The following is a 24,228-nucleotide window of genomic DNA, read 5'->3' as shown; positions in this document are numbered from 1 at the left end:
TGAAACTTATTCATAGCGTTTTTATTATGATTACAATAAAATTGATAAAATCGATAAAATCATGAGAGACATGACACTGATACGAAAAAAATGAGACAAGATAAAAATTGATATGAAAAGAAAATTGAGATAAGAAAGCACAAAGGAAGTATATAAATTAAGGAGAGTAGAGTCAATTCATATAAATATTTCCATAGAAAATCGATAAATTAGACAACAATTAAATCTAGTATAAACATACATTTGGATGTGAAGGATACATGCTGCAATATAACCAATGTCAGCAGAAGAGGACCCAGCACAACTCGGTGCAGGATGATTTGGCACCGAAATCATTAATCCCTTCAGCTGAGCTCATGCTATATAGGCATGTAATTTTGAAAACACTAACAAAGTAATTCATCAACGATTTCCATTAGAGTGAACCATACTAGAGATCTGTATCGTACCATGCTGCAACCTGATTGTTGTCTTGTGGCGGCTGCGGTAGTTCGTCAAGCTGGTCGAAATTTAAGTCCACTCCATCTAATGGACTGTAATTGCTGTCATTTCGTGGATCTATGTCCAGTCCTTGCATGTCTACGGGAATCTGGTCATAACCTGAGGGTCAGATTTAAAGTCAATAATTATTCTCTAACACACTTCAAAAGCCTCTTCAGTTAGTTCATCTTTTAATTCACAAGAAAAACTAGAAGAGAAATTATTTTTTTGGATACTTTCAATATCTATTCCTGTTATTTTTTTTGACCTGACTTTAAAACTAAATAGAGATGAGTTTTGAGCTGAAAAAGGGAGAATTTCCATATTTGTAATATTCCAGCGCTCATAGCTAGAGGAATGCTTAAGAGGAGGAAACCTATACATTCAACATTAATAAGACTGAAGAAAAATTATAGTTATATTGATGTTTGTATAAACGCCTCCTCAAAGTACTTTTTCGATCAGTTTAAGTGGGTTTTTCAGAATTTTCACGAACAAACACCCCTCTCAGATATAAATTTAAACCTCTTTGAATTGTGGTTTCTAAAATTTAGCAGGAAGATCAGCCCTGGACATTGGATGTGCTTTTTGTAAAGTAGTGTACATAGGAAAATTTATTAGAGAGGAGATGGTTACAGCTGTCCCCAGAGAAGAAACTATATCAACAGTGTAAGTCGGCTATCAAATAACTCGGTTTGCGACGCCGCAGACTTCCTGTCATACTTTATTTGTTAAAAGAAAAACTACTCAACGACAATTCTTTAAAACTGCCGTGATTTTTCTTCTCTGTGCGAAGAAAATTCTGCAAAAACTTCAAGGAATGATGTCAATTTGTTCTCTTTCAAACAAATAACATAGAGGCGGAGATTTTTAGACACTGCAAACGAGATATGTGACTGCCGACTTACACCTTCGATATGTAGTTTGAAACTATGAACTGTGTTATCAAATTTGAGGAAAAATAAGGCATCCTCCAAAAAATTCACTCATCATTAATTCACACATTGCGCATATCGATGGCTAATTAGCGAAACCACGTAACTCCATTACATTGTTTCGAAATTGAAGCTCCTTTTTAATATTCCCTGGAGAAAAAAATTAAACTTTTTAACTTGAAATTGATACAGACTATTCTTCTGACAGAAAACGAAATCGGGAAAGTTTTAAAAAAAATACGAAGTATAGTTTCCCAGAGAAAAAATAAAGTATGACAAGAAGTCTGCAACGTCGCAAATAGAGAACCTGGTTTCACATTTAGGCCTTGGATATTCCATTTTTGGATCCAGCTAAAGAGGTATATCCTCACAAGAGGAGGACAAACAGTGTTTTACCAAGATTTTGATTGGAAAGCATGCAGCCAAAAGTTTCATCACATGAAACTAATGGATCCCTGTTCCATGGTTGCCTCAAATGGGCCCTGAAAGTTTCAAAAAAATAAAAAAATAAAAATAGCAAAGAGAGTTGCTTGCTATAGTAGCAAAATAACGTTCTTCGATATTCAACACTGCAATAGTGCAACTCGGAGCGTTGCTCTCTGTCCGAGAGGTTTGAGGTTCAATTCATGTTTTTTTCTCAAAATTTGTTCGTAGTATCATTCGTTGTCTTGATTCTTTCCTACTTTTCTTTTAGATGCATTGACAACAGAGGTAAGTGCATATGTGGTTAAATGACACTAAGAAAAAAGAAAAAAAAGATCAACCTAGAAAGAACTAAAAATTGCATGAGTAAACCGGGAATCAAACCCCAGACCTCTCTGTCTGAGTGCGACAATCAATGCCACTACACCATTGCTACACTCAAGTGAGAGTAGCGTTATTCTGCTGATTCAGCAAGGTACCCTCTTTGCCAGCTTGTTGATTTTGTTCTTTTCTATTTTTTTCTGGGGCTAATTCAAAAAAAGGGCACAGAAGGAATTTGATAGTTTAACATGAAGAAACTTGAGGTCTAATTTCGATCAAAATTTAGGTAGGACACTACGTAACCTCCTCTTGTTAGATTAGTTAATGGATCCAGTACGATTTCACTTATCCCCCAATAATTATGGTATTTTTACACAAAAAAAAAGTTATGTTATCTATGAAGATTTTACACTCTACAGACTATGAACAGGTAAATACGAGGGGCGTTCAATAAGTAAGTATCCCCCCTCTCTAAAATCCATAAGAATGGACCAATTTTAAAAACTTGGGCTCAAAATCTTCCTTAGGATATTTTGAGTTCAACAAAACAAACCGCAACAAAATCGGACTATGTGCGGCCGAACGCGCCGAGGAGCTCGACGCTCCCGCCGAATCTGCGAGGATTTGAAGTCCGCTACAGGAGAAGAGCTTCTCTGCCAAAGCCTCAGTCGTTCATCACTGACGAAAAATCAAAGAAATTTTTGTAGAATAAGGGGCTTACCTCACTTCTCCACATAACCAGCTCGATCCAAGCAAGTCTGATACTGAGACTAAGACTAAGAGAACAGCTTTTGGATGCCTCGTGCGTGGAAGTCTTTCAGCTGACCGCGGATGAAAGAGTGGACGGCTTGTTTGACCTCTTCCACTGATTCAAAATTAACTCCTCCGAGTTCAGATTTCAGATACGATAATAAATGGCAAACCAGACCACCATTTATTCCCGTTCCTGAAATCTGAACTTGGAGGAGTAAATTTTGAATCAGTGGAAGAGGTCAAACAAGCCGTCCACTCTTTCATCCGCGGTCAGCTGAAAGACTTCCACGCACGAGGCATCCAAAAGCTGTTCTCTTAGTCTTAGTCTCAGTATCAGACTTGCTTGGATCGAGCTGGTTATGTGGAGAAGTGAGGTAAGCCCCTTATTCTACAAAAATTTCTTTGATTTTTCGTCAGTGATGAACGACTGAGGCTTTGGCAGAGAAGCTCTTCTCCTGTAGCGGACTTCAAATCCTCGCAGATTCGGCGGGAGCGTCGAGCTCCTCGGCGCGTTCAAACGGCTCGCGTTCGGCCGCACATAGTCCGATTTTGTTGCGGTTTGTTTTGTTGAACTCAAAATATCCTAAGGAAGATTTTGAGCCCAAGTTTTTTAAAATTGGTCCATTCTTATGGATTTTAGAGAGGGGGGATACTTACTTATTGAACGCCCCTCGTAATTGGCCATGATACAATTGTATTTTGGCAATTAGTTTGCTTAAATCGGAATGAACCTAATTGTAATATATTGCCTAATTTGCACTCGTGTTTTACTTTTTTAGCAGAAAACTGAACAACACACCTGATGCTTTTCTAAGAATTTCCCTCAGATTATACAGAGGGTACACAAAAAATTTCAAGGTGGAGTGTTGCTTATTTTTTGTTAAAAAATACAACATGAGCAGATGTTGGGCAACATGTGATGTGGTTAGGCCAATCTCCGTTAAAGCTGTCCAAGAGGACTATACTTTGCAACGAGGAACCACTATTTCTGGCTCATCCATACAAGACTGCCAGATTGCGCGATAAAACCTGGCTTATTTTACAAGGGTTTAAATGAGGGAAACGCTCATTTTTCAGCACAATCTGGCAAGAGGAACTAATGGCACATGATGGTGCCTCTACCTCTAAATTGAGGCAGAAATAGGGATCGATTATTGCAACATCTAGTCCAATGAATAAAATAGAATGCAAAGAAGAGGGCTAACAACAACACCAAGAGGTAAAAAACAGAAAATCTACTTTTTCATACTCAAACTCTAAGGCTACCGATCTTATCAGCGAAATGTCCGCATATTTAATTTTTTGAAAGGAAAAAAAATCGGTGATATATCTTTAAATTTTTATAGAATGACCATGAAATGATGAAAAAAAAATGAGAAAATTTCAAGCCTACTTAATGTTGTTTCATTTTCCTCCGAAAAAATCAATTAGATGCAGAAATCTAGATATTTAGCCATTAAGATATGTAGTTTGTGAGTTAAGCAATAACTTTTTGTTTCTACAAATGTAAACGGGTCATACATTCAAGGATAAGTTGCTATATATTAGTTTCAAGAGATTTGTTTACGATCAGTTAAGAGATGAGATCGATGGATTAAGTTAGTTTCTACAACCATTTAGACTGCATGCATTGACAGGAATTCAAAAAAACCAAAAAAAAATTTTCAATCAACTTATGATGACTTTGACATGCAACTCAAAGATGTGACAAAATGTGAGTTTAAAATCAATTTAAGGATGATTGTTTCACTCAAGGAACCTCAACAGAAGGCAGCTTATCGAGACTTGTTGAAACCATGTTGGCAATTAGGCAAATTAAAGAAGGAACTAATGTGAATTTGGATGAAGCAGGATACCCGAGAAAATGAATGAAATTTCTTCAAACATTCTTAAACCTCCTCTCTCGATTCTGACACCTTTGCTTATTCAAAGAAACTTAAACAGACAGAAGAAGAGTGCTATCATACTACTTTCATAAAGATTCTAGCACATGCTTCAAAAGTTTTTGCGGAAGCCACAAAGCTGAAACCTTAAAATTTTTTTCACGTAGGAAAAAACTTTCAAACGTTTAGGTTTTCTTCATTGGGTATTAAGTTATTTACCTTGTAAAAGGAGCTACAGGGTAAACAAAAAAAAACTTCCAAATAAACTTTACTTCAGTTAGCTTACACCTAAAAGGATGAATCTAAAAAGAATAAAAAAATTGTCTTGTCTCTAATAATACAATAATAATAATTGCATTAAAAAAAAACTAACTATGTATCTAAACTTTAAAGAAGCTTAGTAATTAACCCAAAAACTGATTTAATTAATTTTAAATGAATATCAACTAGGTATTTCCACTTATTTGACTTGAAGAATACTAGCGACAGCTGTTAGAAACTCTTTATCAATGGTAACAAAATGAATCGAAGTAACATTAGCCCACAATGACTATCCACAAAAAAGATCTAAAGTCAACGACTAGGAATTTAAACAAATTGTCCATGACAATTAATTACTGAACAAAGTTGATTTTACTTAAGCTACAAAAAAAAATCAAGGATTTAATTCACACTTTTTTAATTATTTAAATTGACTTTTACAAAAAATTTTTGAGTGACAAATATCAGCTACTGAGAGATAACATCCGTACAAAAATCTTTTTTCCTCGGGTTGTTGGTTATTTTGTGCTTTTACTCAAAATATAACAATGGCTACTAATTGACAGGACAAATTATTTTTTCTCATGAAAATATTCTGTAAAATTAATGATTCAGGTTTTTTCACTGTAAAACTGCTGAGTGATAAAGCCTCATTTTTTCAAAAATAAAAAAGAAAAAAAGTCGACACATCTTGCTGAGTGCATACAACTATTTGCAGCGACTAAAATCAAGGGAACTTGCAGTAGAAGAAGTGAACAATGTCTTGACGCTTCATCTTACAATCTAGATTAGTGAGTGGTTAATCTGAGCACTTACATTGAAGAAAACAGCACAAATGAAGATGTTAGAGAGATGATAGAGTATTATTCGAATTGAATTCAGGAGGGTTAGTAATGGCGCAGTCACGAGGTTAGTTTGATCGGGCGTCGGTCCACCATCACCGTAAACACATCGGTATTTAAAACCTACCTGCACTCTGGAAGCGTCGTCCGTTGGTGCTCGGTGTCTGCCCGTACAGATTCGCCCCATAACCCTGATCTGGGCCTAACATATCCTAATATACACACACACACAAGCAATTTACATATCTACATAATTAGCTAAGCTAAGAAATAAACAAAAAACAGAAACCAGACAAAAAAATCGAATTTACCTATAAAAAATCATGAAAATAAATTGTGAGTCAACTCCAAAGAAGTGAAATGCGGATGGGCACATCCGAGAGCAAGGGGAAAAATCATGGCGACAAGAATTTTCTGAAAGCGGGTCTTGGTGTGAAATGTGAGGACTGACAAAAAGTACATGTTGGAGATGAAGCATGTCGCACTCGAGAGCAACTTTCTTGATCTTGCAGACTGAACAGACTTCATCATCATGTTTGGTGATGTACAAGTGTTGTTTTCTAATAGCGATTACTCTTTCGAGGAAAATGTCCAATTAACTATCTAAATGGTTCAAGCATGTGCAGCTATATGCATATGCTATCCTAACTTGGACTATTTTGAAAACTAATTGGATAGCCTCCTCAAAAAAATTGTTGATAAAATACTATACGGACATCGTCACACCTCCAACGTACAGGCACATCTCTATTTCCGCAAGAGCTTTTTTATTCATGTAACTCTTTACTTTCCATGGCTCACATGAAAATGGAGATAGAGCGTTATATCAGAGATGTGACAGTAATGATGTTCAGCAATTGACTCAATATGATATAGTCATTAATGTCGAATAAAGTTGTAAGCTGCCAATTAAAATATTATCCAATGCACTGCACTCATATTCTTTAAAGGAGCAACTTTTTGTCCGCTTTCAAATTTTGCGTCAAGGCCCGATTTTGGAAGCTTCGAGTGCCCTGCATTTTGCTTTGTTACTCCCAGAAAAATTATACGCAACTCCGTTTTTCTTATGTTAAAGTATGCTGTCGCCGAAATTGAAAAGGTCTAAACAGATATTCCCTGAGGCCTGACAGGTTGAATAAAGTCATCACTGCATTTCAAGCTTTTGGTTTTAAATCTTGGGTAGAACAAGCCTTTCACTTTCTTTTCTTTTGTACAGAGTATTCTCAAGTCTTTAACTCTTCCCTTCTCCCAAATTTTTTATTGCTTCCAAAGAAAAATTGAACACACAAATGAAAGGCACAAATTCTATGGATGAAAAAATCTAGTGGAGAAAAAATAAAAGAGAAGAAAGATGAATAAATCAAAAAAAACGGCCTCTGATGAAGTTTTAAAGTAAACTCGCGAGAGTGTCTTTGGTCGAGAGTGCATAGCTTTATTTCTTGCACTAGCAACAGCTTTTTAGAATGACATCACAAATTAATCTGGAGAAGCTGAAATTTGCCACTGAAAACAAAGTTATGGAAAACCAAAAAACCAAGAGATCAAGCTGAACTTTATACACCTGAAGCAGAAGTGAGTCAAAAATGCTGCCTCCAAAATGAGAGTTTGTGCATTGATGTGATTCCATTCCGAGTTATGAACATCCAAAGATTACTTCTACCTTTTTCAGTGCTACCTTTCAGTTTTACCTTTTTCTACTTTTTTCAGTGACTTTTATGGGTATTCCCTTAGAAAGAAATTTTCTTTTTTTCAAAATTCAGCGGCAACAATGACCCCGAAGATACATCATTTACCAATACATATATCTTTTCGCATTTGAACCATTTTGAACATGCCTACGTTTTTACAAGTCACTCTAACAATATGCTTCGGTAGATCCTTGTCAATCAGTTTTGAGGCATTGAAGGCATTCTTTGAACCTACACATCACTTGGTATAGAATCACATTCCCTGACCAAATTACTTTCGGTGCACTTGCTTTAAGCTTGGTGCGCGTGAAATGAGGCGCAAGTGTTAAATAAAAAATGAAAACGGTCTTTTTACATGGAAAATGTCACATTGTCACTTCAGTCTCAAGGACCCTTGTTGAGTTGACAAACTGACAAGGGGAGCTTCCCAAGTGTAACCGGAATTTCGAGTTGAAATTTCGCATGAAGATACTAGAGATGATTTTAGGGATGCCGTATTTTTTCGTTTTTTCGAATGGGGTCGGGAAAGCCCTCAAAAAAAGGGCTAAAGATGCGGAAAAAACGCGTGCGCTAGCGGCACAAGATAAACATAGGTGATAGAGGCTCTGAATCCTTATCAGTACCGCATGACCAAACGGTAGCGCGCTCGCCTCGCAAGCGGGAGGTCCTAGGATCGGATCCTGATTACAACTCGTAATTTTATTTTACTTTATGCTTGTTTATTTTTCACTTACTTTATTTTGCACCATTCGCTCCGCAAACCGACTTACGAGGTAGAACACGTAGTGACTGAAGATTTTTTACACATGCTGATAAAAACTCGAAGTTTCTCTTGGATTGAAACGTTATAAACGTCGAATCTGTATCTATATCTGACTGATACTCCGAAAATTCAGCTTGGCAACGAAATTTGGTGAGTTTTAGAGTGTTTTGTTTATTCAATTAAATATAACGTTTCAATCCAAGAGAAACTTCGAGTTTTTATCAGCATATGTAAAAAATCTTCAGTCACTACGTGTTCTACCTAGTAAGTCGGTTTGCGGAGCGAATGGTGCAAAATAAAGTGAGTGAAAAATAAACAAACATAAAGTAAAATAAAATTACGAGCTGTAATCAGGATCCGATCCTAGGACCTCCCGCCTGCGAGGTGAGCGCGCTACCATTTGGCCATGCGATACAGATAAGGATTTAAAGCCTCTATCACCTACGTTTACCTTGTGTCGCTAGCGCACGCGTTTTTTCCGCATCTTTAGCCCTTTTTTGAGGGCTTTCCCGACCCCATTCGAAAAAACGAAAAAATACGGCATCCTTAAAATCATCTCTAGTATCTTCATGCGAAATTTCAACTAGAAATTCCGGTTACACTTGGGAAGCTCCCCTTGTGAGAGGAAAAAGATGGGAGAGTCAAAGACTTCAGGGCGGACGGTATGATTCTATGAAAAATCCCGATTCCAATAATGGTCTGATGAGTGAGTTCGACTGTTTTGTTTCTTTGAGAAAGAGGATACATATATACTAAAGGAGGGGGAGGAGGCATGGATTGCTCCAAAGGATCCAAGAAACACCGGCTTTTTCATATCAAGATTTTATTCAAAAGAAATCCTACCTCTATAGATAAAATCTGCTTGAGAAATATATTTGGACTTGTTTGAGGGAAATTCAAAATTGGAAAGATTATTTCCTTAGAAAATAAAATAAAAAAAAAAAAAAATAGAAAAAAAAGGAGCTACTAACGAACAAAACAAATTAAGAAAAGAAATTTTGCAACTTAAATGAGGTTTTCGGCCAAATGAAACCTTAGCTCATGCTCAGCAACTACACATCTGTAAAGAAGAAGCTCTCCAAAATTTCAAAGATGCAAAATTCAAACTATCAGATTTGAATGACAATAGATTGATCGGCGCTATTCACTAGTTAAAAACAAAACTCACGTCAAACGAAGAGCTCAATAGGAAAGAATTTTCTCATTCAAATTATTGACTGCCTAAATTTTTGAACGGGACATGGCGAAAATCACTTCAAAACAACAATCATGGAAAATACGAAAAAAAGGAAGAAAAAAAACTTTAAACATCTGATGCACGGATTGATGGTTGAGCTAAAAATTCAAGTTTTGAAGTGCAAACTGATTATTCTAGAGCCCATCAAAACCTGATATGAAGATGTCACATACCTGAAGATCGCGGCCCAAGCCCAGATCATCCGCTGTCCACATTTGGTCATCACGCAAGAGTGAATTCGTCAACTCCATGGACAGTCGTTTTTTGTAATCCTGCGGCTTATCTTCCGACATGCGGAATAGCACTGCAGCAGCGTAGGTAGCTGTAAAAAAGGAACAAAGGCTCTTTCAACATCAAACATTACTTCCTATGGAGTTGACACTTTTTAAACTCTAATTTCAGCTTGGAAGAAGGGGTTAAAAAAAATCAGAAACAAACGAAAGTCGATAAAAAAGGAAAAAGTCAACATTGAGTGTGGATTACTTCAGCATTTAATTTGCATGGCTCAAAAATGTTCACCATTTTTTACATTAGGATCCAGAAAAAAACATTAAACTTGCTGCATAAATACGTCTCCAGCATACCAATTGCTCTCTGCCAGAGATCAAACAATGGACCACAGGACAAGGTACGAATTTAAGCACTATGATGTATATTTCCTTCATGAAACTTCACAAATGCAACGATTTGCGAAACAAAAATTTTGAATTTGCTTCTAACTAAGGTATTTTTGTTTTCATTTGGCACTGATTACAAAAAATTTGAATTTCCCGCTTACAAGAAAAATCAGATTCTAACAGAATCAAATCATCAATTACAACGATTTTGGAAGGTTTTCTCATTGAGCAATGTTTCTTTCCCAACTCAATTTAACTCGAGCAGATTATGGTTTTTTCATGCGTGAGAAGTATGAATTCATGTATAAAAAAAAACTAAATACCTTGGTAAAGAGTTACTCTCAATAGATTTGTTGCAAACTCGTTTTCTGCTTGAAATTTCATTGGGAAAAATATATTACGATGCTTAAATTCGCACCTTTTTCCAGTGGTTCATTGACTGGAATACATAGTAATCAATAGACTTTGATGCTTGAAATTCTAGAAGAAAAGAAAGTCTCCAAAATAAGAAGCACAAATGCTTTCAGAACAGTCTTCAGGAATCAATGCAAGAAAAATCGACGAGAAGTTGAGTTTAACTTTATAATGATTAACATGATACCTAACAATTCCAGATACGATAATATTCATACTTTAAAAGGTATTATCCGTTAACATTGTTATCAACCAGTTACCTACTTACTTCGTAAACTTGTTTGACTGGATTACTAAGAATGTATTTATAAAGTAGTTTTTGTGTTATTTATACCGTGCAAAATCTGTTATACTTGTTTATAATAAGTATGTTGAATTCTTGTTACTAATGTGGCTGGTGGTGACAAAATTAGTCGAAATCCTTCCCATATATCTCTCAATATAAGTTAACCAATAGGTGAAACATTTTTGTCAATCACACTTCCTCAGCTAATACCGTATAAATCATGAATATTATTGAGTTTAACTTACCAACACCCTCATTCCTCGAGTGGAGCAACTCAGTCAATGGTGCTGTAGCGCCTTCTTGTTCGATCATCTCAGCACCCTCCTTGTCTGTGGCCAACTCACAAAGAACTCCCGCAGCGACACGCTGGATGTTCTCGATCTCATTGAACAGAAGTTGAACGAAAATGGAGATGACCATCTGCGCTCGTATCACACTCCTGTTCTGCGACTCACGTGCCAGAATATGAAGGGCGCCAACTGTGCCTTCGACAATTTCCTCCATTCTAACACCGTCCGCATAAGCTCCCCCTACCTGTTGGCTACCTGTGCTGGCAACACTTGACCTCTGTGCGAAGGAACAAGAAAGAGGAATTGATTATTCTTCTACAATATTAGTGTTCGAGAACTGCATGAGATAACATTATCATATTTTCACTCACTTGCAAGTAGATTATACAGCGGATCTGTTTTGCCGATAATAAGTTAACAAGCAAGTTAGTATAGAAGCAATCTAAAGAGCCTTGCACAAAAAGGGCTAAAATTCGCCCGTTTTCGGGCCCTCGAAATTGGGGTCGGTGTGAGGTATTTTTTCATCTATAGGGTGACCCTTTACACATAATAAAATTTCAGATTGAGTATACGCACCGTTTTTGAAATATGGGGGGGCAAAGTCCCCGATTTTTACTCATATTTGCAGGTATTTTATAGTCGAACTTCGGCTGCTACAAGGTACCGGATGTAGATATTGAAGCGCGGTTTGCGGTGATTTGTCAAGCTATTTCTGGATTATTTTTTCACATCTTTTACAAACCCGCAAATGGTTTTTCGGGGGGGGGGGGGGGGGGGAGCTTTATTCATATTATCATGACCGTTCGTATACGTCTTACTGGCATTAATTGCTTCGTTCTCGACTCCTCTCCACGCCGTAATCATGATGGTATTTTCTGTTAGGAATCTTTCTTCTTCTTTATATTTGACCAATTCTAATGTTGTCTCCCCCTTTTTCCCTTTTTAAACCCCCCCCCCCCCAATTCTAAACACTCCCTCTCAAGTGTATATTCCTGTGCGGCAGATATGAAGGTGTTATTTGTGGGGAATTATTTTCTGTCTTTATGGTTGATAAACTTTGACCCCACCTATTTCCTCCTTCCCCCCTTTACCCCTGTTTCACCCCCCCCCCATTTCCACCGTACCTTACTCGAAGTTGTCTGCTCCCTCTGCAGCAGAAATGAGGATGTTTCCGGTAACTATTACACTATCCGATAACTATTATACTCTCACAAAAAAAAGTATTCAAGCATGTAAAAAAGAGAAAAGAGGGGGGGGGGGCAGTGGAAAGAGGGAATAAGGTAGGAAATATGAACTAGTGAGGGGGGATGGGAAAGAGAAAAAAGGGTGGGGGGTGTCTCCCTTGTATTGAGTTTAAAAAAGTAAAAAATTCTTCGCTGGAAACATCCTCATTTCTGCTGCGGAGGGAGCAGACAACTTCGAGTAAGGTACGGTGGAAATTGGGGGGGGTGAAACAGGGGTAAAGGGGGGAAGGAGGAAATAGGTGGGGTCAAAGTTTATGAACCATAAAGACAGAAAAATAATTCCCCACAAATAACACCTTCATATCTGCCGCACAGGAATATACACTTGAGAGGGAGTGTTTAGAATTGGGGGGGGGGGGGAGGTTAAAAAGGGAGAAAGGGGGAGACAACATTAGAATTGGTCAAATATAAAGAAGAAGAAAGATTCCTAACAGAAAATACCATCATGATTACGGCGTGGAGAGGAGTCGAGAACGAAGCAATTAATGCCAGTAAGACGTATACGAACGGTCATGATAATATGAATAAAGCTCCCCCCCCCCCCCCCGAAAAACCATTTGCGGGTTTGTAAAAGATGTGAAAAAATAATCCAGAAATAGCTTGACAAATCACCGCAAACCGCGCTTCAATATCTACATCCGGTACCTTGTAGCAGCCGAAGTTCGACTATAAAATACCTGCAAATATGAGTAAAAATCGGGGACTTTGCCCCCCCATATCTCAAAAACGGTGCGTATACTCAATCTGAAATTTTATTATGTGTAAAGGGTCACCCTATAGATGAAAAAAAACCTCACACCGACCCCAATTTCGAGGGCCCAAAAACGGGCGAATTTGTGCATGGCTCTTTCATGAGTATTTCCCTAGCTTTTTGGCGTTACAAACTCAAGATTTATATCAGCCTTTGACTACTCAATGTGCAATTATAGAAAATGAAATTTCAGCAAAGTAGAGGCCAGTGAAGATTTGATGACAATTTGACGCATCACTTGATTGCATCATTGTGGAGCACAAAGTAAATTTCCAAAGTTCTGGCAAATTGTACACAATACACCAAAATGAACAAAAATTTCAGCTCCTGACAGTTAAAGGCTGAAATAAACGAAAACACTTCAACAAATTAAGGGTACAACAGTTTGTAATTTTCAATATGTCTAGTTTATGCTAAATTACTGGTTTCACATGCTCACTATGCATCAAAGTTTTAAGATTCCAAACTAATCAATTCTTCCTCTATTTCATCTATTGATGACTTTTCTGCAATTGCTCATCTACAAAGCCTTGCTACTGGAAATTCATCCAATTTTAAAATTGGAATTTTTCAAAATTTCAACAGAATGCAAGAATGCAACTGGGTTTCGTTTTTTTTTTTTTTTTTCTTAACTCAATAAAGAGTCTCTCAAAACCTAATTATACAGGATGTACCAACGAAGTGGCAACAAACTTTTAGGGGTTTTTCTATGGCTTAAAACAAACAGAAAATTCCCTTACCAGAATCCTCTGAGATGCAAGAGTTCTTGATTTACAGGGAGTTCAATGTTTGAAAAAAATACCGTATGTGTTCGGTTATGACGTCACAGTGGCTACCGTAATTCTTGGAACTCGAAAACAATTGTGGTTTCGTTACATACTCATCAAGAACTTAAAAAAAAGTTATTTCGGTTTTTTCGTAAAACCCCTTAAAAAATACCGTATTACGGTATGTCACAAATAAAGTAGGTCATGATGTACGGTAAAACGGTATTTTGTTAAGCGGTCAATAACTCCATTAGGAGGGGTTTTACGAAACAAACGAAGAACCTTTTTTTAAGCTCTTGATGAGTATGTAACGAAACCACAATTGTTTTCGAGTTCCAAGAATTGGGATAGCCACTGTGACGTCATAACCGAACACATACGGTATTTTTTTCAAAAATTGAACTTCCTGTATATCGAGAACTCTTGCATCTCAGAGGATTTTGGTAAAGGACTTTTCTGTTTGTTTTGAGCCATAAAGCAACCTCTAAAAGTTCGTCGCCACTTAGTTGGAACACCCTGTACATTGTTTTAATGTTAATTTAACACACCAAAAATACAAAAAAATAATTTATTTTTCAAATGAAAGATATTGTACATTGATTATGGAGGATTTATAATTTAGAACTGAATGATACTTACGCTACGTTGAGTATCTTGGAATGCACGAATGAGAAGCCTTGCTAACTGATGAATAGCCCCGTTTTCTCGGAGGGGGGCATGATTTGCTGGGCAGAGAGCTAGATTCCGAACAAGACCGACAACTGCTTTCACCAATGGCCATCTGGAGGTGGGTTGTAACAGTTTGACCACAACAGGGATGCCGTAGTTAATGCGGACAGCATTTTGTGCCAGTTCACATTCAGGGTGACGGGAGGTGAGGTGTCGCAGAGCGCAGACCTGAGAAGGAAAGAATATGATTATTTATTCAATTTTATTTTTTTTGTTCACTTCAATAAGCCCCAAAATGGTAGTCCTGTGCTTTCAGTCTTATCCCTGTCTCCCTTGATCCCTGCTCAACAACCAGCTCTGGGCAAACATTGTTGATAACATTCAAACTCTGGTCGCCTGGCTGGGAATTGAACCCAGGACCTCCTGTTTACAGAGCAACTACTTGAATAACTAGCTTGTTCTTGAAGTAACTTTGGCATTAATAGAATAATTTTGTATGGTAAAGGAATGAGAGCTCAAACTAGCACAATAACACTCCTTTGAGATCATAAAATATACCGGAGAATAGCATGAAAGAATAACTTACCGCTGGCTCAGTAATTTCTTCACGCTCGCCAGCATTGATGATTGTTCGAACAAGAGCATCCACCCCACCCACTTGATAGACAGTCAATTTATTGCGCTGGTTGTTGCATGTTAGGTTGGAGAGGATTCCGGCAGCACAGGTTACAATATTGATATCGTTGCTACCTAAGAGTTGAACCAAGGACTGCAAGAGGCCTTCCAATCCATCAACCTTTGTGCCAGCATCGGAGAGGTTTCGCAGAGTCCACAGGCAGTTTTGAACTAATCTTGGGCTGGGATGACCGAGGTGCATGGATAACGCCTGCAAACCTCCAGCCTCCACAATCGATGGCTTGTTGCTCGGACACACAGACAGCACTGAAATAAAACCAAAGAGATAAGATCAGGTTTGACCTTGAGAGGAAAAGTGCGCTTGTAAAAAGAGATAGCCTCAATGGAAAACTGTCCATATATGTGCCCAACGAAAGAAGCTGTGTTTTTTTTCTTTGCATAAACGAAAAAAAACGAGTGTGAAACATTGGACTTCCACCCTTTTTAAAAGTACCGATCCAAATAGAATACCGGTAGTAAGTGTGGCTCATTCTGTCATTGTGCTTGAACGTCCAATATTTAAAAGTGTGCATGGTCTATTAAAACTTTTGATTGGCTGATTATTTAGCTAACATTTGTAGCTTGTATCTATTGATTCTCAACGCTCCTCACCTTTTAAAACGCGAGAAGTAGTCCAAAGTAGCTTCTCGTAGTCATAGCTCCTCATAATACGGACCAATTCAATGGGTCCTTGAGAGGCTAAGATGATAAGTTTGCTTTCTTGGTTTCCGTAAGCTAGAATCTGCAAACAGTCAGTGACAATAGCCAAGAATTTGACGTTGTTGCGTTGGAGAAGTGCGACCATCTTCTGAAGCCCACCGGCAAGACGAACGCCCATTTTAGATCCTTCTTGATGCAGAAGTAAGTTGTGGAGGGTTGTGATGGCGTAGAAAAGCACACTTTCCACAGGAGAGCTGTGATAAAAGAAGGGAATAATTATTCTAACGTGAGTGGAGGGAAGTTTTGAAGTACTTTTTTTCTCATTCAAAAAGCAAAAAGTTATTGAAAAGAGGAGTAACTATAGCAGTCAGGAAAACTAACTATTACGTATGAACTTAAAAATGAATAGGAACCATAACAGAAGTTTGATTTAAAAAAAAAAAAAAAAAAAAAAAAAAAAAATCCAAACCTAATGATAGGTTTCTGGTTCTTCAGTGATTTGATGGTAATTACTGTTTCAGCTTTGGCCTTTGAGAAGGTCATAAAGAAGTCCTGAGTTTCGTTTTAATTTTGGACGATAAACATTAGAAAGCAATCTGGTAAAAACCTTGAAAAAATACTTTAAATTTATCTTGAAGACATCTTTTTCTTTTGACAATATTGTTCGGTTTTTATCAATGAAAATTGATGACTTTCTGAGATTACCTTAAAAGTTTTACTAATGCTGGAATTCCGCCGCTTTTGAAGATTGCAAGGAGACCTTGACGATGATGTGACAAATTGTGTAGAGCGCCAACAGCAACTTTGGTGGTTTCGAAATCATTAGAATTGGATATTGCTCGAACTAAGGCTGCCACCATCTGAGAAAGGTCAATACAATTTTGATTCATTCATGATGAGTCAAGAAAGTCATTTTGAAAACACACTATTTGAAAGTAAAATGTACACTGGGCTCACAGTTATGTTTCTCTTTTTTGTTTTGATGATGACAACTAGGAGAAAAAATAACATTTTTTGAGCACAAAAAATTAGGATTAAAAGTGGTCTGAGTAACAACAAGCTCAGTGTCACTGACATTATCTTGCTTACTTGATGAAACTCTCCAAGTAGCTGAAATCTACCTTTGAAAAAACATTTCTAGAGAGACAGAAAAACCTGTAGATGAGCTTATACGCAGTTATCGAACAATTTGATCCAAGGCAGAATTTTAATCCTTTTGTCTTTTTGTCTTGATTTTTCAACCATACAAAAGATGTCCTTAACTATTTTACTTTTTCTTTTGGAAAATTTCTTTTCCAACTTATTTTGACAATTGAAAACATTACCAGAAAAAGGGGGCTTAGGCAAAAACCTAGTTTTCAGTAAATTGCATTTGAAAGTGTACTTCGATTCTACAGACACGCAAGTGATAAAAGCACGCAACCTAAGGTCAATTTCAAAGTAGAATATGTTAGAGTTTGAAATAATCACCGCCTTTAAATAGCAAAGTGAACATGTGTTGAAGATTGCAAAGAATGCGATTGTGTTATGTCCCTTTTTTCCATCAAACACATTTTAGGAGCTAATAATGATGAAATATTCGGCCTGAGATCAAACAAAAATAAGTATTTCTCCAAAAATTAACATAAAATATTCTCCGTGACATTATTTGAGATACATTTTCATTACAATAAAAAGAAAAATATCATTTTGAGAGTATACAGATTGCCCAAAAGGTTGCATGATGGTTGGATCCATGATGTACGTTCATCCTTCCCAGAATTTTTATTCACACTCAGGTTAGATACCCTGAGTAAATTACTCCTTTATATTTTTGATGAATAATGTTGACTCATGGCCCCATTTTTTTACTTGATGGATCTACGGATGTAACCGCGTAGATATCTGTCCCCTTTTTCCGGCAAACTCATCTAAATACAGAAATCTAACCAATTCGACCCTTCTCCTTCATACCATGCGTGAAAATTAAGATATCATCATGAAACTTAGTGCATGCATTTTCGATGATATGAGGATTTCAATGAGCCAGGTAACAAAAAAAGGGAACATATGCATATGTCCCCTTTTTCTGGCAGTGTATTCAATTGAGGCATTTTTTGGTAAAAGGGTGTATTCGGTCTTTCGCCCTTTTCCGGGAGAACTTATTTTCTGAATCCTACTGATGTTACCCATCCAAAAATATATAAGTAGTTTGTGTATGGTGGGAAGCAAAAAATTGAAAATGGAGCCATCGGAATGAGGGTACCTTGGCTGAAATTGGATACATTAGCCACAAGCCAAGATGCAGCAAGTATTCTCTATCTTTCCCCACGCGCCGCTCCAAGCTCCTGTTTATATCACTAGTATTTTCATGAATATTGAGGGTAAACAAATGCCTACTCAGTGATTTCATTCTTGTTTAAAACTCTTTATGGAGTTTTAAACACTTGCAAATTCAAAATGATATTAATTTTTTCGGACGCTCTCACGGGTCAAAATCGAAATTTCGCAATGTTGTCATTCTGCAGCTGGTTTGCGGAAGTTCATAGCATGGAAGTAGAACACGTTTTGCCAGTTTGCAGGTATAGTTCCAGTATAAGCAATCGTAATTTTGGTAAGCACAGCCATGTTTTGAAAAATATAGCAATAATCCAGACCGCCACAGATTATTGACAAATGCCATGAAAAGCCAGGCGCTCTCTGGATAACTCAGGATACATCCATCTTAAAAGACTGGTCGGCCATCTTTATGACTTCGATGATTTTCAATGATATGAATTCTTATCACTTTTAGCCAAAGTTTTGGATTAATTTTGTCGCAGGGTTTTGTTCCATTTTTTATTTTTTTAATAAAGATTTATCTTGAGTTTGAAAACGCACTGATTTCATTTTTTCAAGCAAAATCAAAATGACAAAACCGGCAAATGCTTGTAACACAATTCAATTTTACAATTTTTATTATATTTTGATAAATTAATACAAGAACAGAGATAAACTTAAACTATAAATTGCGGAAAGAGAGTTTTTCTATAAAAGGGCATATAGATATTACTTATTCTTGTATTAGCCATATCTCAGCAATTTGACGTGCTAGATAATTTAAATTCTGGCTGATATTACTCAATAAAAATACCTGTAATCCTGTTTATAATTCTCTAAAAAATAGACACAAATGTTGGAGATACAACTTTTTGAACTTTCAAATGCGTTTTTCTCAAAATTGTGATTTTTTTAATACGCCCTTTTACCGAAAAATGCCTCAATTAATTACCGTCCAAAAAATAAATACATTTTGCATTACCTGAGGGCTGTTCATGATAGCATGCCGAGAAGCTTCCTTTTTGGATAGTTGGTGCACCATGATGGCTGCCTGCGACACAACCACCTGATCTTCATCATTCAACAGTTTGATCAATTCTGGGATAGCGCGGGTAGCCAAATCAGCATCATCCTAGGATACAGGGGAACATCACCCAGTTAGAGAGAAATCCACCTCGATTCAAAGTACCAGATATATTTACAAGAAAACTACTTCAGCTGATAAAATTTTTTTCATGGTAAGGAATCAACAAAAAGTCTGCGACCATAATCCTGATCTTTCGTTAATGACAGAAAGTTCTGGGAAAGTAAGAATAAAATATAATTTAACATTCACAATGGAGGTTGAAAAATAAAATTTTTGTGACATTAATATGAAAAATTTGGATTAAAAAACATAATTTAGGGGTTCCTAGCCAATCAAATCCTTTCAAAATACGTTCTCTTGTAACAGGATTGCCTAGTCCTTTAAAGAACATTAATTCCTTATTTCGAGTGTCCGAAAAACTGACTGAATGCTTAAATGTTGATGTTGGCAGCAAAACTTGGTAATTTAGAAAATTGTTCTCAGCTCAAACATGGAGAAAAAGAGGAAAAACTCCTGCATACACTTCGACACCACTGGGGGTGAAATACTAATTACTACTTAATCTACTTAATGCGTTGAGTCCAGAAAATTATAAAATTGAGAGTAAAGTTATCGCACTCATTTTAAATTATTGTTTTGTTTTTTCTTTTAAAGAAAAAGTTTACTAATCGTTTCAGGAAAATATTTTTATAAAAAAAATAAAAAATGGGTTGATTTTCGTTCATTGTGCTTTTGGTCGTTTGCCAATTCTAAAATATGTTAACTTGGTTTTTCAAGAGCCTTACCTGATAATTAATGAGGTTGACAACAGCATGCTTCAACATTTGCGATGGTTCTGTAAGACGCTGAACAGCTGTTGGCTGCGTTTGGTCCAGCTGTGTTGAAGGAATTTCGATTCCTTCTTCTAAGGTTTCCGGGAACATGGCAGCTCGCACTCGCTGGCCACGAGTTTGGCTCAAGTGTTGGTTCATTTCTACAGAATAAACATCAATATCGAACTGATAAACATTTCTAACAAAAAAGGCACCAGCAATCTTGCGTTTTCGAACTCAGGTGAGCTTCAAATCTTCATTGGACAAGGTGGATCATATAAAAAAAGGTGGGGAGAATTTTGGGACTCATTGGAATTTTACTTGGAGGTTTTTTTATCAGTGGAAGATGAAAAAAAACGTAGTTCAACATGGTGAAGGCATGGCTGTGCTCTAAAATTTAACCCCCGGTAGTATCTGCGGCAATCGTTCATAAAATTTTATTGGTTTTTCTGCTAGCCTTGCGGTGGGAGTAGCACAATGGTGAGCCAGTCAATTCTTTGACTTCTGAGTTAGATTTTCACCCTGTGCTCCCTCACCCTGGGTTAAGAATGGTAAAACTGACTATTTTTAGTTTTGTTACCCTTATTCACCTATTTCTCAACCAAACAGCTTGGAATTGGTGACTTATCTTGAAGTAATTATGAGTGGAGATCAGTCACCAAAAGTTAACTACTGTTGCCCAAATTTTTTTTTAAATAAATAATACCGAAAATGAATATGAGGTTCCAGGACAAGAATCTCGTCCGTAGGGGCTCAGTGCGGTATTACGATGACGAGTATACTCATCCGTAGGAGGCCAAGGGTTAAGGAAAGGAAAAATTTTACTGATGATGAATTATTTGGAAATGATACATGACACCTTTCTACAAAAATTCATCATTAAAAGGAGGCTTTGAATTTTTTTATAATTTCTAGGTGCAAAAAGAAATGAAAGTACATCTACTGTGGTACCGAACTCTTGCCTGCAAAGTTATAATTTTTCTTGTGCACAGTATGGAGAAAAAAAAACTAGGCAATAAAAGCGGATTGCATGATTACCATCAACTTGGTCTTGTGTGAATCCTTGAGTGAATCCATGATCCAAATCGAACATCAACTGGTCGCTATCGATTTCATCTTTGACAGATGGAGCCTGGGTAGTCGCACCAGAATGAATACCTGAATCTGCCATGTAGGCATTCTGAGCCCACATGAGCGTTTGTTCTTCTTTTCCAGGGTCATTGCCCTGGTACACTGAAAACATTGAATATGATTTTTAGATTGAATGGAGTAAAATAAAGAGAAAATTTTTCTTTTTTACAGAAAAGCATGCATTCCTGAATTCTACAGCTTAAAGATGTACGTTACCGCATGTAAGATCCGAAGTTAAAAGAGAGAAGGTGAAAATTTAAAAAATTAATCATCAAGGAATCAATAATGCCTGACTGACTTTCCCTGTAAATATGAATTGACTGTAACCTAGGCCATGGTCCTCATCATTAAGCACAAAGAAAGGTCACTATAATTACTGAAGATTTTTCCATTTTCCATTCTAATTCCAAAAACTTTCAGTGTCTGAGTGAATATAGATGAAATATTTTAGGAAGATAAAACATCATGAGGAAACAGAATAATTTACAATGAGGCAAGTGGTCACAGTTGCCATTAAATTCGCAACCTATGGCGTATACCTAGTAAAGTGAGCTACGCCAGTGAAAATCGTCCCTGTCATTTTCAGATGTTGCGCTTCATTTTCAGCCCTTTTAGATCACTTTAGAATTTTTAAGACGAAAATTTTGTTTTTCATGAGAAAAATCCAACAGAATGCAAAAGCTCCTCTAGAAATTCCAAGAATTTCAAAATGACTTGTCAATTGCCAACTGCGGACCCTTGAAAATTGTGAGTACTCACTGACTGAAGGCTGGACACCATACTCAGAATAAAATACTTATCAATCCAGAACCTAGGAATTGATACGAAGGAAAAAGAGAAGATTTTTCGATGATGATTTTAAAAGAAAGAGAGGGAACTGACACATAGGGTACAAAAAAAGGTAATGATAAGTCCAAAAATCAGTAACAAAGCATACACAGAGAGACACTTACTTTGCCGATTGGGCATCTGATAACTCATTGTTGCTGAAGCTCAACGCTATTCACTCAAGACTGAAATGAGAAAAAATTCAGTGAAATTAATAAAGCAATTTATAGAGGGGAAAAAACACTAAAAGTGGGGTTTAAGTACATGCTGTTTAAAAAAATGAGAGACTGGAGCTGAAGAGACTAAATCTAACTTCCTGTCTAACACGTCACAAGACTTTTGTTTCCTTGGGCACCAAAGTCACACGATCAGAATAAATCTGGTCCAGTATGCGACCTCGTCTTGTGGAAGACGATGAATATGGAGAGTTAGAGCCCCAACAAAATGGTACAAAACTGAAGCAGAGGTATGCTGCGTGAGAAAGAAGATTGATTTTTATCAGAGCATACGCCAGAATCCACAGCTAATTACTTCCTAGCTATACCCAATGGATTATCAAACAGTGAACACTATTCATCAAGAACACACTGGCACACTCTCTCAATTAAAGCTCTGCTACATGCTTTTGCTTTGAACTCCAGTATCAATTTTCCCCATTCAGTTAAGCGTCCCACCCTCTAAGAACAACCTCTGGAGTTCAACAGAAAATTAGACCAAGTAAATTCAGTTCAAACGATGGATACAGGTAAATTTACTGACTCTAATAATTGCCTGTAGTCAGTCAGAGAGAGGAAAACCCTAACATCTCTTGGGCAATATCATACTCCTGGTATTACTAAGGTTGAACAATAAAAGGCTATCTTCAAAACCTTCGGCACAAAAAAGTAAGTTACTTAACGACTAAGCATACCCATGAAAAAGTTTAAAAATTTTGGGATGATTAGGAAAACTAAAAATTATTAATGATATTGGATATAATTAAACGAAAAGAAAAACTTAAACAGAAACAGAATTCAAATCACTTGGATAATGTATGAATCGCTCACTGGTCTCAAGGAGGGTGTAACTGAGATGACTCACAGGGAAACTTCAAGCTCATAGCTAAAGCCGGAAGTAAAAAGAAAGATTGTGCCGCATGAGATTCGACAAAATTGGTGCGATTCAATTTGAAATATTAATGCGAAAATCCGATATTTCCGTTATTATAAATGCTAATAACTCGAACAACTGAAGGCTGACACGAAAGATGGGACTCTACAAGAGTTCGGTTTCGACGGTTCATACCCTTTGAATTCGGTTAAAAGAAATGAGAAGTGAAACTGACTTACAGCGTAAAGAGCTCAACTTGTAAAGAAACACATAAAAATCGATTATTTACTTTGAAAAACCACGGGAAAAACACAAATTGTCAATCACAACAAATGAGCCAAGACTGCGGCCGCCATTTGCGTCGCCTAGATTGAGTAAACACAATTTACAGCGTTGCCAATATCCATTCATTAACATCTTAGTCATATTACCGTACTACCGTACGTTACTAAAAAAAGGTACCGTTTTTTTCAGCATTCCAATCGATGCCAGTGTTGCCAAGAGGACCCGAAATTAATGACGCTCGCAGTCGCAGGATTTCCAAAGAATATCATCACAAAAGGGACTCTAGTCACAATGGTGTAACACCGAATTCATTGACCTATTCGACTATTAGGACCAATAAGATGATAGAAAATCTCCCGACTGGACTTAGGTCACTTTTCCATCAAAGGAGAATGGCGTTCCCCGCGACAATCTGATGATGTAGGGTACACGGGTAAACCGACCCGTAAGCGTGCGAGAGAGAGAAAAAATCGCCTGCCGGAACGCTTGTATATACATGAGAGATCGAATAGGTATAGCCAGACGGCAAGCTTCAGTGTACGAGAGGGACAGAAAATACCCAGGCGGGATGCGTATGTATGCGAGAGAGATAGAAAATCGCCTGGCGGGACGCTTGGGTGTGCGAGAGGGACAGAAGATAGCCAGGCGGCTCGCGCATAAGTGCGAAAGAGAAAGAAAATCGCACGGTTGGACTTGCTTTGTTATTACGACAAAGGCGCACCGCGTTCCCCCGCGACCC

General features: G+C 37.2%; 1 protein-coding gene across 3 annotated transcripts; it reads right to left on the bottom strand.

The window, feature by feature from the left end:
- On the bottom strand, positions 1-23,601 carry arm (armadillo). 3 transcript variants are annotated; one of them, XR_011899938.1, is made up of 13 exons: positions 23,444-23,601; positions 22,241-22,300; positions 21,195-21,389; positions 20,130-20,317; positions 19,240-19,389; positions 16,665-16,819; positions 15,912-16,213; positions 15,211-15,566; positions 14,595-14,852; positions 11,149-11,470; positions 9,760-9,908; positions 5,873-6,110; positions 1-600 (listed from the first exon to the last, which is right to left on the bottom strand). XR_011899938.1 is itself a non-coding variant. In XM_019055560.2 (13 exons), exons 2-13 carry the CDS (start codon positions 22,266-22,268, stop codon positions 431-433), a joined length of 2,358 nt encoding a protein of 785 aa, XP_018911105.1. In that variant the 5' UTR covers positions 22,269-22,300; positions 23,444-23,601; the 3' UTR covers positions 1-430. The 3 variants fall into 3 exon arrangements, 2 of the variants coding, with proteins under 2 accessions (XP_018911105.1, XP_018911106.1); XM_019055560.2 differs by having other exon boundaries at positions 6,026-6,110; XM_019055561.2 differs by lacking the exon at positions 5,873-6,110.
- Between the last annotated feature and the right edge of the window lie 627 nt (positions 23,602-24,228).

Source organism: Bemisia tabaci, chromosome 5, assembly GCF_918797505.1.
Source record: "Bemisia tabaci chromosome 5, PGI_BMITA_v3".
Lineage (NCBI taxonomy): Eukaryota > Metazoa > Arthropoda > Insecta > Hemiptera > Aleyrodidae > Bemisia > Bemisia tabaci.
This window is presented reverse-complemented; position numbering and strand designations above follow the sequence as displayed.

What these genes read in the sequence shown, in the direction of transcription:
- arm (XM_019055560.2), bottom strand. Translation starts at nt 22,268, where the DNA reads ATGAGTTATCAGATGCCCAATCGGCAAA. An exon ending in CTCGAGGAATGAGGGTGTTG is followed by an intron (nt 9,909 to 11,148) that starts GTAAGTTAAACT and finishes CCTTTTTTACAG; the next exon opens with CTACCTACGCTGCTGCAGTG. An exon ending in ACGACGCTTCCAGAGTGCAG is followed by an intron (nt 601 to 6,025) that starts GTAGGTTTTAAA and finishes TCTGACCCTCAG; the next exon opens with GTTATGACCAGATTCCCGTA.